At 58.9% G+C, this 13,579-nt stretch overlaps 1 protein-coding gene across 8 annotated transcripts; it reads right to left on the bottom strand.

Annotated features, from left to right (window-relative positions):
* Nucleotides 1-113: 113 nt before the first annotated feature.
* On the bottom strand, nt 114-9,229 carry PPP1R1B (protein phosphatase 1 regulatory inhibitor subunit 1B). 8 transcript variants are annotated; one of them, XM_078065672.1, is made up of 7 exons: nt 8,635-9,229; nt 6,913-6,973; nt 6,574-6,595; nt 6,090-6,169; nt 2,438-2,647; nt 1,017-1,136; nt 114-929 (listed from the first exon to the last, which is right to left on the bottom strand). In XM_078065672.1, the coding sequence occupies exons 1-7, from the start codon at nt 8,713-8,715 to the stop codon at nt 880-882; spliced, it is 624 nt and encodes a 207-aa protein (XP_077921798.1). In that variant the 5' UTR covers nt 8,716-9,229; the 3' UTR covers nt 114-879. The 8 variants fall into 8 exon arrangements, with proteins under 8 accessions (XP_077921798.1, XP_035935838.1, XP_077921800.1 ...); XM_036079945.2 differs by having other exon boundaries at nt 6,090-6,165; nt 6,573-6,595; nt 8,635-9,228; XM_078065674.1 differs by lacking the exon at nt 8,635-9,229 and adding an exon at nt 7,524-7,576.
* Nucleotides 9,230-13,579: the final 4,350 nt, after the last annotated feature.

Raw genomic sequence — 13,579 nt, 5'->3', positions numbered from 1 at the left:
GACTAGAGGACTAGACACTAGGGTCGAGGTGGCCACCCACCAGGTCTTCCACATAGGGGAACCCGTTTCCCCCTCCTCCCTCTCCTTTCCCCTGAAAGAGAAGTCTCAGCACGGTTATTTACAAAGATTTATTTATTACGGCACAGGAGTGGTTCAGGCCTGGAGTCAGGGAAGGGGGGAGGGGGGGCAGAGCAGCTGGAGGACAAGGAGAACCTGGCTTCCCCACCGTGCGCCCCCCCAAGGACATATACTAGGCGGCATTCCTGGCATCAAAGCACAAACAAAACGCAACAAAGCAGCCTCTGCTAGTCCATCTTCCAGGCACCCAGGCTGGGGAGCGGGGGTGATAAGGGGAAGATTTCCAAAATGTTGAGGCTGAGGAGAAGGATGCCCTGGGCCCTGGTAGAAGCCAGAGAGAGGGGTGGTAACTTGAAATCCCCCATAGGAGAGGGGATGGAGAAGGATCTAAGGGCACCTACAGGTTCTCAGTACCCTCTTTCCCCAGATCTTAGGGTCCTGCCCTGTGGGTTTCCTGTGCCCAGGAGAAGGGTCTGGGGAGTAGAATTGTGAAGGATAAAACTTTGCTCCCCCCCCCCCTTACTGGATCATCCAAACTCTCTCACATCCCGCCTCCCTCTGGGTAAATGGGGGAATGACTGGCAGGGGTAGGCATCAGGCAGCAAGTGCCCAGGGACTCTGGGCATCAGCCAAAGGTGGGCAAACAAGCAAACATGGACCAGCCTTAAGTCTTCTAGAAGTCAGAAGCCACAGCCCTAGCGAGTGAGGGGGAAGGGTACAAAATAGGGTGGGGACAGAGTGGGTATCTGGGGAACAGCAATGCCCCCTCCACTTCCTTCTGAGCGATGCAAGGCCGGGTGCCTATGTGCCAGGCTCAGGGTGGGCGGGGCGCTGTGGCTCCTCCCCAGGCTCTGCAAGGCAAGCGGAGGGACTCAGGGCTTGGCCACGCCCACAAAAGTCCCAGCCCCTCCTCCCCATTCGCCACCGCCAAGCCTCACCATTCAGTGCCAGGTCTTCCACTTGTTCCTTGGAGCTTCCATCTCTCTGGGGCTCATCCAGAGGGGGTGGGCGCTCCCAGGGTCCTTCCAGACCCTGGCCACAAGCTGTCTTCTGCCCAGCTGGGGATGGGAATGAAAGGATAAAAACACAGTCTCTAAGTATCCATTCAGCCGTCCTGGAGCAGGAGCGGAGCCTCTCTGATGGCTGAGGCTTAGCTTTCTGAGGGCATCATGGTATAATGGAGAGAACGCTGGACCAAGAATGCTCTCCTAATGACTAGCTATATGAGTTAGATAAGTCAGTTATTACCTCTCTGAAGGGGATGGTGAGAAGGAAATTGCGTAGACTGCCTTAAATGAGATAATAGTTAATATGCTGACCAGACCAGCACCGGCACTCCCGGAGTGGTGGCAATTGATATTTCTCCTTGGTAGTCTTGTCATTTGGCCCTCTGCCCTGCTGCTTTTCCCGAGAGAACAGTCTCCTCTTGCTTCCTCTTGACCTGTCCTGAGGGTCTCAGTGGGAGTTGACTCAACTTCCACCTGGAGCTTTTGCTCCAGCGTAGATACCCCACTGCCAGAGACGCAGAGAGGAGGTCCAAGCCATTTTGTTTGGGTGCGAGGGCTGGACACTGCAAGCAGGGTTAGTCGACTGTTTCTCAACCCCGTAAATAAAGGGACCAGGAAGTTTAACGTGCACCAGGAGGGATAGATACGGCACAGCCTTCCATAGGTAAGCATGGAAAACACAGCCATGGGAGGGGCAGAGATCTTTCTGCCTAGGAATTCTCTGGGCCTCAGGACCCTCTGTGGAGATTTCTGGATCTGGGGCCTCTAGCTCTGAGGTCTTTTGTGTAGGTCTTAGGCCCCTCCTTGACCCCTCTCTTCCCAGGCAGTTGGAGTTGAAGCGCAGAAGACTAGGTTGTTCTTGCATCCTAGATTCTCCATCTAGACACTAGAGGGCACCCTCTCACCTCCAGCCCAGGAAATAAAAGGGGGAGAAACAGCCACAGGGTCCTGGGAAGGACTTAAGAACCAGCTCTTTGCCTCCCAGCAGAAACCACATCTTACATTTAAAAACGCAGGTAATGGGGGCATTGCACCCTCTTAGTTCTCTATCCCTGCAGCTCCTGTACTCCCTCACGGCCAGGGATGGGAAGTCTTTTCTTGGGTCTAGCCTCAAACCTCACGTGGCCTTGCCGTAATTCTTAGGGAACAGCGGAATTACTAGGGACGACCTGATTCGGGAGAGGGTCAGGATGGGAGCAGCCCAGGTATCCTAGGGCACCTGTGGGTGGGAGGATGGGGAAGCCCTCACCGTACAACTGCGGTTTAACATGTGTGAAAAGCTCTGAACTGGGAGGGGTGCCCCAGGACACTCAAGGAGGACCCCACCAGGCTTCCCAGCTCCTTCAGCTTACCAGGCCCCCTGCTGCTCTTCAGGACTTCAGCCTGGCTGTCCTCCTCCTCCTCCTCCTCTTCGTCATCCTCCTCCTCCTCCTCCTCCTCATCTTCCTCTCTTGGGTAGCCCAGCTCCCGCAGCTCCCCCAGCTCATCCTCCTCCTCTGAGGCCTGGTTCTCACCCAGGTTGCTGATGGACTGCAGATGAGACTCAGCAATGCGCTGCACGGCTGGCACAGGGGGGCCCAGAAGGCAAGGGTGAGCCAGGCCAAGAAGCGGCCCATGGAGCTGGAGAGGCATGTGGCCCAGCCCCAACCTCCTTCCCGTGGCCTAGGGCATGGCTAACCCCCTCAGGGGTCTAGTTCAAAAGCTAAAGGTCACAGGTCAGTCTGCTGGGGGCCAGACGAGGGCAGAAGCAGCAGGGGGCAGACCCTTAATCGTGTTTGGCTCCTAAGCTGTCCAGAGATGCAGACCTCCTCGAAGGCTGGCCCCAGGCAGCTGCCCTGAACCACAGGGTGCCATGCTGGACAAGACCAGGCAGGTGCAGCAGCAGCTTCACGTTCCGCGGCTGGGGCATGTGCTTCTCCCAGGACCGGGGACCGGAGACAGTGTCCACTAGCTACAGCCCTGGCTGGGAGGCACAGGACCCATGGGCCAGGGCCTGCGGGATTTGTCCCTCTGTTTCTAGCGGCGTGCCCAGACTGCTGAGGGCTCATTGCTTACCCCGATCCTGCTGGGCTCGGTCCCCACCCCCTGGCCCTACGCCTGTCATAGACGCCACTCCACCCGTCTCTGCCCAGGTGCTGAGGTAGGGACAATTCGGAGACCGAGGACGTAACAGTCCACAGCCAGTGAAGTTTGTGCCTGGGGATGTGGTGTGCTCAGACGCGGCCCCCACAATCTTGACCCACATCCCCAAGCTTCCAGCTCCCTCTGTGGTGACCTAGAAAGCAGCAAACACCACCCACCCCCCCAACACCACCAAGGCCTGCTGGGATAGGGCCTAGGAAAGGAACAGTGTGGGCAGCTGAGGAGAAGTTTCCAAAAGATGGAAAGGCCCAGGGAGTTAGGAGAAAGGGGCCAGGGCTGGGGGATTCTGGGGGAATGGCAGGGGTTGAGGGGACGCTGTGAGGAGTGGTTGGGGCAGAGGCAGCAGGGGGACCAGGAGCCGGTGGGATTTAAGAGCACTTGGGTAGCCGAACTCACAGCTCACAGACAGGATGCTGACAAGCTAGGGGCTGGGGTGGTTACAGCTCCTTCTGGGGAGGCAGGCAGCCCCTCCCCTCAGAAAGCCCAGAGAGGTAGATCCAGGCTGGCAACCTCCGGTGCAATGAACAGGGCACCACACTCCTGCCAACTTGGGACAGGCACAGAGGGCACATTGTGTGTGCCCACTGCCCCGCCCTGCCCCCAGGCTCCCAGCCCGGTGCCTCCCGCTGGCTCTGGGCAAGTTACCCAGGCAATAAAAATACAATAAATCGCCCTGCCCTGGCCTTGGGGACGCAGCGGATCTTTACCTTGAGCCAAGTGTGAGAGCTCAGCCTTGGAGAGTCCCCTTCAAGCCAAGACTCGGTGTTGTCCATCCTCCCCTGGAGGCCCTCGGCTTCTCCCCTTACATACCCCAACCCTGGGGCGCCTGGGTGGCTCAGTCGTTGGGTGTCTGCCTTTGGCTCGGGTCATGATCCCAGGGTCCTGGGATCGAGCCCCGCATCGGGCTCCCTGCTCTGCCAGAAGCCTGCTTCTCCCTCTCCCCTACCCCTGCTTGTGTTCCCTCTCTCACTGTCTCTCTCTGTCAAATAAATAAATAAAATCTTAAAAAAAAAAACAAAGCCCCAACCCTGCCAGAAGCTTTCCCTTGCCCGGAAAGGGGCTGAAGCCTGCAAAACAGTGCTCTCCAGGTACAGAAGGGTCCTCTGAGAGTTGGGGGGCGAAGGGAGGAGAGGAAGTGGCTGCTCCAGCCCTCTCCCCCAGTCAGGGGAGGAGAGTTTAGTCCCCGTGCCACAGTGACAATAGGTGTGCAGCGCGTGCCCCTGCTGGTGCCCTGTGAGCCTCCCGCGCACTGTGCCTCCCCTCCTGCCTCTTGGAGCTCTCTGGGGTCTCCTCCTCGCCCTCCCAGCTGTCTTCTTCTCTGTTTGTCCCCATTTCTGGGGCCCTGAGCTCCCCCAACCCAAGTCTCCCTTTCAAAGCCAGAATGTCCGCAGTACAGCCCCCAGACTGCCCTGCCTCTCCCAACTTAGACCCTGCTAAGGTGCAGTCCAAAGGGGCAATGGCGGTGGGAGCCCATTTCTAGCCCTTGCAGGGTGCCCAGGAAGCCCCTTGGCCCTAGCCTCTTCACCCCTGCCTTCTGCCCCATGCTCGTGACCAAGAGTCCAAGGGACGGTTCTTGCCCCTCACATCCACTCAGCCCTCCCCAGCCCAGAGTAGGGAGGGGAGAGAGGTCTTCTGGTCTCTCCTGAGAAGATGCCACCACCTCCCTCATGCCTCCTTCAGGGGCTGGCCTTCCCCCACATCCCTACAGGTGGGAAGTCCTTCCAGGTGCTGTACCCACTGCCCACATGCTGTCCCTTCCTCTTTCTGTCCTGGGGGGGGGGGCAGAGAAAATGCCCTTGCCCTTCTCTCTTCTCCTCCCAGCCTCTCCTCTCTGCTCCTAACCCTGGCAGGCAGGCTGGCAGGTGCGCCTGCTGACCTTGGCCAGTGCTGGGAACTCATTAAACCCACCCCAGAAGGAGCTCCCAGCACACCCTTCCGGTCTCCTCCCTCCACAGGAGGAGGGGGCTGGCCTGGCAGGAAGAGCCTCAGGCCAGAGCTGAGGTGGGGGGTGGGAAGGCATCCTTTGGCTTAGGAAGAGACCCTCCCCACGCCCCCAGCTCCACGCCCCCAGCTCCACGCCCTCTCCTCCAGGTGTAGGCGGACTCTAAAGACTCCGGGTGATTTCACACCTCCTTCCCTGTGCACATTTCCTTTCCTCTTCCTACAATGCCCTTCCATGCCTTGCCCGCCTGTTGAATCCCTTCTCAGCCTTCAAATCCAGGCTTAACCCTCCTCTCCTCAGTAACTCGCCCACGACCCTTTGAGGCAAAAGGCCCCAAGGGGGTGGGAGCCAAATCTGACTCCTCCCATTTTGCCCAGTGCCCACCAGTGAGGCCTGGCACGCACTAGGTGTTCTCTCTAAGTGTGTGCTCTAGGAATGACTTGTGTTTTAACATAGAAAGGAGAAGCAGGACCAAGAAGCAACCAGTTTGCTGGCCTGAGCAAATGTTCTTCCGGTGGGGGAGGGGAGCCAGAGCTGTACCTGGAGAAGGTGCTGGTTGGGGGGGAGAGAAGGGGGGGACAGAGGGGGGGCACTGGAAGGTGGTCTGGCACACACTTGCAAAGAGGAGGTACAGAGCTGAATATCTGTATGTTGATGATACTTGTCATTTTAGGCTGGCCGCCTCTTTTCTTTCAACCCCACAACCTGATTTGAAGGCCCATAGCCACCCCTTTCGGCCCCTGGGCCCCTTCTTTACAAGACCGAATTAAGAAAGATCTGGTCCCTAAGTAGTGGTTGGGGTACACAAGACAACCCCTCCCCACTGACAAAAGCTTAACCCTTCACCTCCCTCCCCCAATGTCAGCCTGGTTCCGGGGGGGTCAAGGGGCCAGCCAGACTGATGGAGGGGGGGATAGTACCTTTCAGCGAGGGGGGTGTGTAGGCACATGGGTTGGGTCTCTTCGACTTGAGGTGGTGCCCCTCTCCTGAGGCTCTCTGCCGGGGTAAGTGACAGGTTAAACAGGCTCACCAGAGGCCTCCTCCCTTCACCCTTCCTCCATTCCACCCCAGCCCTGGCAACCCAGGCCACAACTGTTCTAGCCTCGGCTGATGGGTCCAGCCAGGCTGCCCTGTTGCTTTGGGAGGGTCTTCCATAAGCTGCGGCCTGGCTCAGGGCAGAATCCAGGGTTCTGGAGGCCCAGCCCAAGTCTGAGCAGAGGAAAGACAAGGGCAGGGGAGTCTGTACCAGTGGGACCCTGGCACCACGCACTCTTACCAAGGTGCCAATGGATACGGTAATGTGTCCTCCGGGGTGGCACCATGTGTTAGTCGGGAGGAATCCTGTCCAGCCCACCAAAAAGGGCCCCCAGCATCCCTCCTTCCAGCTGCCCCTGGAAACTCACCTGGTGAGGGGAGGCCTCCTCCTCTGAGGGAGACCGCCAATGAACCAAGGGAAGCCGAGGGAAGAAGAGAGAGGACGGGGAGGAAAGGGAAGAGAGAAAGAGAATCTGAATTACTTTCCCCAAAGGTTCAGGCTCTGGGGAAAGGGAAAGTGTGCCCTTTCCTTCTGGGTGTTGGAAAGTGCCTGGTCAATAAAGGAACCCAGCAGGGTTGGGCTCCCAGACCTTACCCACTCCCCCTCATCTTCTGCTCAGTCTCCTACTCATGGGACTTTGGCAAGGGCCCCAAGAAGGCTTCAGAGTTAGGGTGGGGCCAGGGCTGGGGCAGCAGGGAAGGGCCCACCTGGTGAGGAGTGCTCTGAGAGCCGGAACAGCATGGCAGGGGTTGGTCTCCTGCGCCGGATCTAAGGAGAGGGAGAAAGAGGTGGGGGGGAGGGGAGCAGGACAGACACCTGCACCCCCCCTCCCCAGGCAGCAGGGAACAAACAGTGCTTTGAAATCCCCAGGGAGCCTTTGAATCAAAGACTGTTAGAGCTGAAAGGAACTCTATAGTTCACCCAACCCCCTCATTTTACAGAGGTGAAAACCTAGGGCTCAAAGAGGTTCAGGCAGAAGCTCAAGGCCACACAGCTTGCCATGGCAGAGAAAGGAGGAGAAAAGCCCATCACTGACTCCTAGCCCATACCTGTCCCACTCCGTGGCTCCTCCAGAATGGGCATCTCCCTTTCCACCTTCCCCTATCAAGGAGGCCCATCCCCTCCTGCTTTTGCAGATATCAGACCTCAGGAGCAGAAGCTGACTGTGAGAGATGCCCCCTGGGCCATGGCACCCACATGGCCCTGCCCACCTAAGGTCAGCTCAAGGGCTCCAAAGAAACCAGATCCCGCTGCAGAGGGAGGCTGAGCCAAGGCGCTGCAGAAACCTGCAACATGTGGGCCTGAGCCCCAGACCCACCCGGTCCTGGAGGTGTCCCTGGAAGACTGTGTCTGGGTCTCTCTAGCAGTCTCTCTCAGGCTGTAAAACTCTTGGCCCAGTGCTCATAAAAAACAAAAAGTTGCCCTCCTTGGTATATGAGCCAAGCTGAACAGTGGGGGGGGGGGCACTGAGCACTTCCAGTAGCTGCCCCCCCCCCCAGCTTGGCAATCAGACCAACTGTCAGTTAATTAGGTCCCCTCCAAGCTCCAGGGAAATGCACAAAGAGAACCAGGTGAATGAAGCTGAAACTGTCACCCGCCCCCCCCCCCCCCCCCCCCCGCCAAGCTCTCCAAACTGCCTCCAGACCCAAAGCTGCTTAGACCCAGGACCCAACCCTCCCCCCTCCCCCATGGCCCCCCTATCTCCCCCCAAAATGACTTGGCTCCACTCTCACTGCTCTGCTGGGTGTCAGCTGCAGCTCAGCAACAAGTGAACACTCTACTTGGGGGGGGAGCGGAGCCCTCTTCTCTCCCTCCGTCCACTCCCACCACCTTTGGAGACCTCTCGACCCCCAGGAAGGCTCTCCAGAGAACTCAGTACTCCGTGAAGGGGTCTGTGACGACTGGTCGCCCCCACCCGCATGTTGTGGCTCCGTGTGGGGCCTGGCAGCAGGAGGTCAGAACAAGGCTCTGGCGGCCCGACCCAGGCACACACGGTGGGACCAGAGAGGGGCAGAGCCTGGGGCCGCGAGCTGGAGGCCGGTTCTGTACAACGGGTCAGTGCACCACCACGTGTCTCACTTCCGCCCGGCTCTGGCTGGGGCCAGGGCGCAGCGGTCCCCCTGGCAGCCTCGGTTAGGACACCGTGCAGGGTCCAGAGCACAGTCTCCCCGCCCGGGGTTGGCCCGGAACGGCCGGGGCCCCGACGCTCGCCGCCCGGCACTCTGCGGCCCCGGGAAAAAGTTGCCGGAGTCCGCAGCGAACTTCACGCGCTGCCCCGCGCCCCCGCGTGTCCGAGGCGGCCCGAGACGCTCCGTCGCTCCTCCCCCCACATACACACCCAGCCGGTCCGGCCCCGGCAGCACCCCGCCGCGGGAGGAGCCCCGGGGTGTGTTGGGGGCGCTGCCGGGGGTGGGGCGCGGCCCCCTTACCATCTCCACCTGGCGGGGGTCGAGCTGGCTGGGGGGCGCGGGCACCGAGAACTGGATCTTCTTGCGGTCCTTGGGGTCCATGGCGGGCGGGGTGGCCGGCGGGGCTGGGGGCGCGCGTCTCGGGGTCCGGGGCTGCGGTCCCGGCTCGGCTTCCCGGCGCTGCTCGGGGCGCGGCGGCGAGCGCTGGCTGTGCGCGGCGAGGGGGAGGCGAGCGGCTCACGCTCAGATAAAAATACCGCGCGCCGCGAGGGGAGGGCGCGCGAGCGGGAGGGGGTCGCGCCGGCTCCGAGCGCCCCCGACTCTCGGCTCTCGGGCTCGCCCGCCGCGCCCGCCGCGCCGGTCCCCGGGCGCCTGCAGCCTGGGCTCCCGGCTCGTGCGCTCGGGGTCTCTGTCCCTCTCCCTGAGTCTCGCCTCTCCCTCCTTCCCTCGCTCTCTCCGAGGGTCTCTGTGGGTGTCTCCGCCTTCCTCTCTCTCCCTCCCTTCCTCTCCGTGCGCCTCTATCTCTGCCTTTCTCGATCCCTCCAGGTCTCACCCTCTGGTCCCAGCCTTGGTGTCCCCGGCCCGTCCCCTCGGCCTGGGACTGGCGCCCGGGGGCTGGGTGGGAGGGCCCAGGGGGAAGTGGCCAATGAGCACCGAGAACCGTGTTCTCCCCGGGCCGGGAGGAGGGTGCGGAGTGTGAGCCAGGACCCGGGGAGCGGGCTGGGGGCCCCCCTGCCGTCTCCCGAGAACTTGAAGCTGCATTATTGATGGAGTCCAGCGGGGAGGATAATGGGGGTTGGGGTGGGGAGGCCGGGGCGGGAGGTGTGGGGGGAGAGGGGCAGCGGGGAGACGGGACTCTGGCTTTAACCCCTTCGTGGCCTGGGGCCTTGGAGTTTCACGAGGAGGCCTGGGAGGTCCTCGAGAAACTACCACCAGCATGTCACGCTGTGAATGGGGGTGTCCTAGAGAGCCAGAGAGTGTGAAAGAGCGGGTGTGTGGGGGAGGACACGTGTCAGTCATCATGGCAGGGAGTGTATGTGAGTGCCAGGGGGCCCTGTGGTGCCCGTAGCTAGGGAGCTTGTGTGTGTGTGGGGGGGGGGGGTCCGTGTGGCATGAGTGTGTGTGAGTCTATGTGAGTAAGTGTGTCAGAGTGTCAAGGATGCGGGTGTGAGTGGCAGGGTGTGGGAAGGCTGTGTGCTGGGGGAGGGTGTGGGTGTGGGGGAGGATGTCAGAGGCTGTCAAGGTGATGGGCTGGCGTGTGGCAGCTTGGGGGGGTGGGGTGGAGGGGCTGTATCCACAGCTCTAGCCTGTGCAGAAGAGGTGGATGAGGTTGTGATCCTGGGGGGCAGGGGGGGATGTGTCCCTGCCCTGATGTACCCTGGGTTCACGTGTCTCCTGTCTTTTCTCCCCAGATCTAAAGCAGGGGGGAGCCAGAGCCAGCCCAGGGGGCAGAGTCGGGGGGGCTGCTTGTACCAGTACACGTGCCATCACGTGTGTGAGTTTGGTGCATTCGGGAACAGAGCTGGGGGGAGAGGTGCGTGTGCTCATTTCAGAGGTGTGAGCCTCTCTCCCTTTGCCGAGGTGTTGGTGTGTGTCTCTGGAGGGGAAAAGGGAGGAGCTGGTCCTGTGGGTTAGGGTGGGTTAGGGTGTCCCTGTTTATGTGTCCAGGCCCTGGGTATCTCTGCAGGCCCATGGGGGAGCACCAGAATGCTTTTCCGTAGTGTTGAGAGGGTGCATGTGTAGACGAATACATAAAAGTGCGTCTTCCTGGGACTCTGTTTGTGTTGGCTGTCCTCTCTCCTGGTCACGCTCAGACCTGGAACAGCCAGGAGCACTCCCCCTGCCCCACCCCCTCCTGCAACTTTTCCACTTCTAGCCCCAGCATGCTGGGTCCTTGGCAGAAGGGAGCAAGAGACCAGAGGAGTGTTGTGAAAACGGGGTCAAGGACACGATGTTGCACCCCAGAGTCACCCAGAGGGTGGCAGGAGAGCAGAGCTTTGCTTACAGGAGCTGGGAATCCTGGCCACTCAGCTCCACTACCCCCCCACCCCAGGCCTGGTTCAAATCCCACTGTGTTCGTTGACTTATATGCTTGTCAGGGAAACAGCCAGATGCCGAGTTGTGACCCAGGGGTGTGGGCATCTCTGGCAGCCCCTGGCTTGGCCTAGACCCCTCTTCCAGGTGCAGTGTGCTGGGGAGTGGCAAAGAGCAGTTTGGCAATGCCTTGAGAGGGTAGATAAGGAGGTCCTGAAAGTCAGAGGGGCACAGGAAGGGCATGTATACCTGAGTGGCCACTGGGCCAAGGTGAGGGTGAGGCGCCTGTGGCTTCCAGGGCTGGGGAAGTGGGAAAGTCCTGGAGCAGGGCGAAGGGGGACAGAGGACAGCTGGGTGGGTGACAAGAGGACAGGGACAGGGAGGCATCACCACCAGTCACACCTCAGAGCCCATCAGAGTGAGAAAGCCTCGGGGACCATGGCGGCTAGGCTCATTTGACCAGGGAGGACTCATCTATGGAGGTTCTCCCAAAAGGATTGGCGCTCTGGGAGGCCATGAGGGAAAAATTCCCCTGACCCAGGCTGGGGCAGCTGGGAAGGTAGACTCCCCCTCTGAGCTAGGCCTGGAAGATGGGCTCTTTGGGGTGGAGGGGAGGGTTTTTACCCTCTTCCCCCAGCCTTCGCCCAGGCCCCCACAGCTCTGGCTGCAAAACCTGGGCCACAAGGGGTGGGGAAGCCTGGCTGACAAAGGAACAGGCACAGGGACAGACAGGAAGGGGGAGGAAGGGAAGAAGGATGACAGAGACAGGAGGTGAGAGAGAGAAGGTGGGGAGGCAGGACAAAGTGAAAAGAGAGAAAACACATGTGAGAGATGGAGAGACAAAGGGAGAAAGAAAGCCTCACCATGGAAAGAGGCAGGAGACAGAGATGGAAAGAGAGTAAAAATAGCTCAGCATTAAGATAATTGCAGCTCACAGTTCTGCCCTCTGTTAGGAATTAAATGAGGTTTTATTACTTTGATTTTTCTCTCCTGGATCCTACGCGACTTCTCAAGAACTTGGGGAAAAGTTTTTCAGGTGGGCGGCCAGGTGGCGGGGGCTGCGTGGGTGAAGGAGGAGGAAGGGAACAGGACTTCTGGGAGCTGGGGGGATGCGGTCAGGGGCAAGGGGTGGGGTGGGACTTGTGAGGGTGGGGGAGCCCCCGCGGGAGCTGGGAGATGTGGCCAGGGTCAGGCACATAGGGGCGGGGGACTAAGAAGCAAGGGGCCAGGGTGACCTCCATTCTCTTTGACTTAGAATTAATCATATGCAAATGAGATGTAAAAATAATGTGCCACTCCTCAGTTATTATTCTTGAGTTGGAAGCACAGGCGGTTGGGTCCAAGAAACAAAATCAAGACCTTGTTTGACTTAACTCTGATTGAACTGTGGGTCTTTCTGCTTGGACAGACAGAAATAAGAATTGTAGTGTGTCCATTAATGTGTCATAGGTCTCAACACACTATTTTGAGACATGTCCTTCTCACCGTTTCTCTTCACATCATTACCTGCTTGCTGCCACACGGCCCAGCGTTCAGGAGACACTACATTCACCTTCTCTGGAACGTGAATCTGGAAGGGAGGTGTGAGGCCTTTGCCTTCCTTCTGGGAGTTGGGGAGAGTGGAAGATCGAGAATATTCCCTCCCTTCCCCCAAGCAAGATACGGTCAGGTGGACAGAACATACACTGAGGAGTTGGACAGACCTGGGTAGGAAATTTGGATCTATAATTTACTGTGTGATCTTAGATAAAATCTTACCCTCTCTTTGCCTCAGTTTCCTCGTATTTCAAAGCCCACCTCACATGGTAGCTGGGACGATTCAATAGGATAAAGCGAGTAAAGCCCCCAGCCCAGTGCTGTACTCCTGGTAGGTGTGCAGTCAAGTCTAGCTTCCCTGGCGTTCAGGGGTGCGGTTACGAGAAAGGCCAGCAGGTGGCGGAGTCGGCCAGGGTTTGGGCGGCTGAGCAGCTGGTACTGCCGGTCTGTAGTTGGGCATCATACCCGTGACCTTGGCACCACGGAGCTGAGCAGAGCTGGCCGGGTTGGCACGTGGCAGCTGGAAGGGAGGCCCCGGAAGCCCTGGGAAGCAACCTTAGAGAAGCCGGGGAGCACTAGCTGGGCACACCGGGGCATCTTTCCCTGCCGAAGCTGTTGGTGGGGAGAGGGAGAGGGAGGAGGGGCGAATTCCAAGGCCCGCCTCTGGGGAAACCCGTGGACAAGAAGAGGAGAGGGCAAGGGCACTCTCAGCCAGGACAACAGTGGTATCAGGACAGATGGGCCGTCATCTGAAACATTCATTCGACATATTCATTCATTCGTTCATTTATTCATCCATCACCCATCCCTTTGCCTGCCGAATTGGGTGCTTTTTAAAAAATCAACCTTATTAGGGGGCGCCTGGGTGGTTCAGTCGGTTAAGTGTCTGCCTTTGGCTCAAGTCATGATCTTAGAGTCCTGGGATGGAGTCCCACATCGGGCTCCCTGCTCAGCGGGGAGCCTGCTTCTCCCTCTGCCCACCCCCGCCCCTGCTCGTGCTATCTCTCTCTCAGATAAATAAATCTTTTTTAAAAAATCAACTTTATTGAATCAGAGTTTTTTATACAATAAAATGTACCATTTCAAAATATACATTTAGGGGCTCCTGGGTGGTACAGTCGGTTAAGCCTTGGACTTTTGGTTTCAGCTCAGGTCGAGATCTCAGGTTGTGGGATGGAGCCTTGCTTCCGGCCCCACGCTCATTGCAGAGTCTGCTTGAGTTTCTCTCGCCCTCTCTCTCTGCCCCCCCGCATCAAATATATATATTTCTTTCCTTCTTTTCTTGTCTTTTCTTTCCTTTTTTTCTTTTTTAAGATTTTATTTATTTATTTGACAGAGAGAGACACAGTGAGAGAGGAAACACGAGCAGGGGGAGTGGGAGAGGGAGAAGCAGGCT

Source organism: Halichoerus grypus, chromosome 2, assembly GCF_964656455.1.
Source record: "Halichoerus grypus chromosome 2, mHalGry1.hap1.1, whole genome shotgun sequence".
In the NCBI taxonomy this organism is placed as follows: Eukaryota; Metazoa; Chordata; class Mammalia; order Carnivora; family Phocidae; genus Halichoerus; species Halichoerus grypus.
Note: the sequence above shows the minus strand (reverse complement) of the source record. Positions and strands in the feature narration are given on the sequence as shown.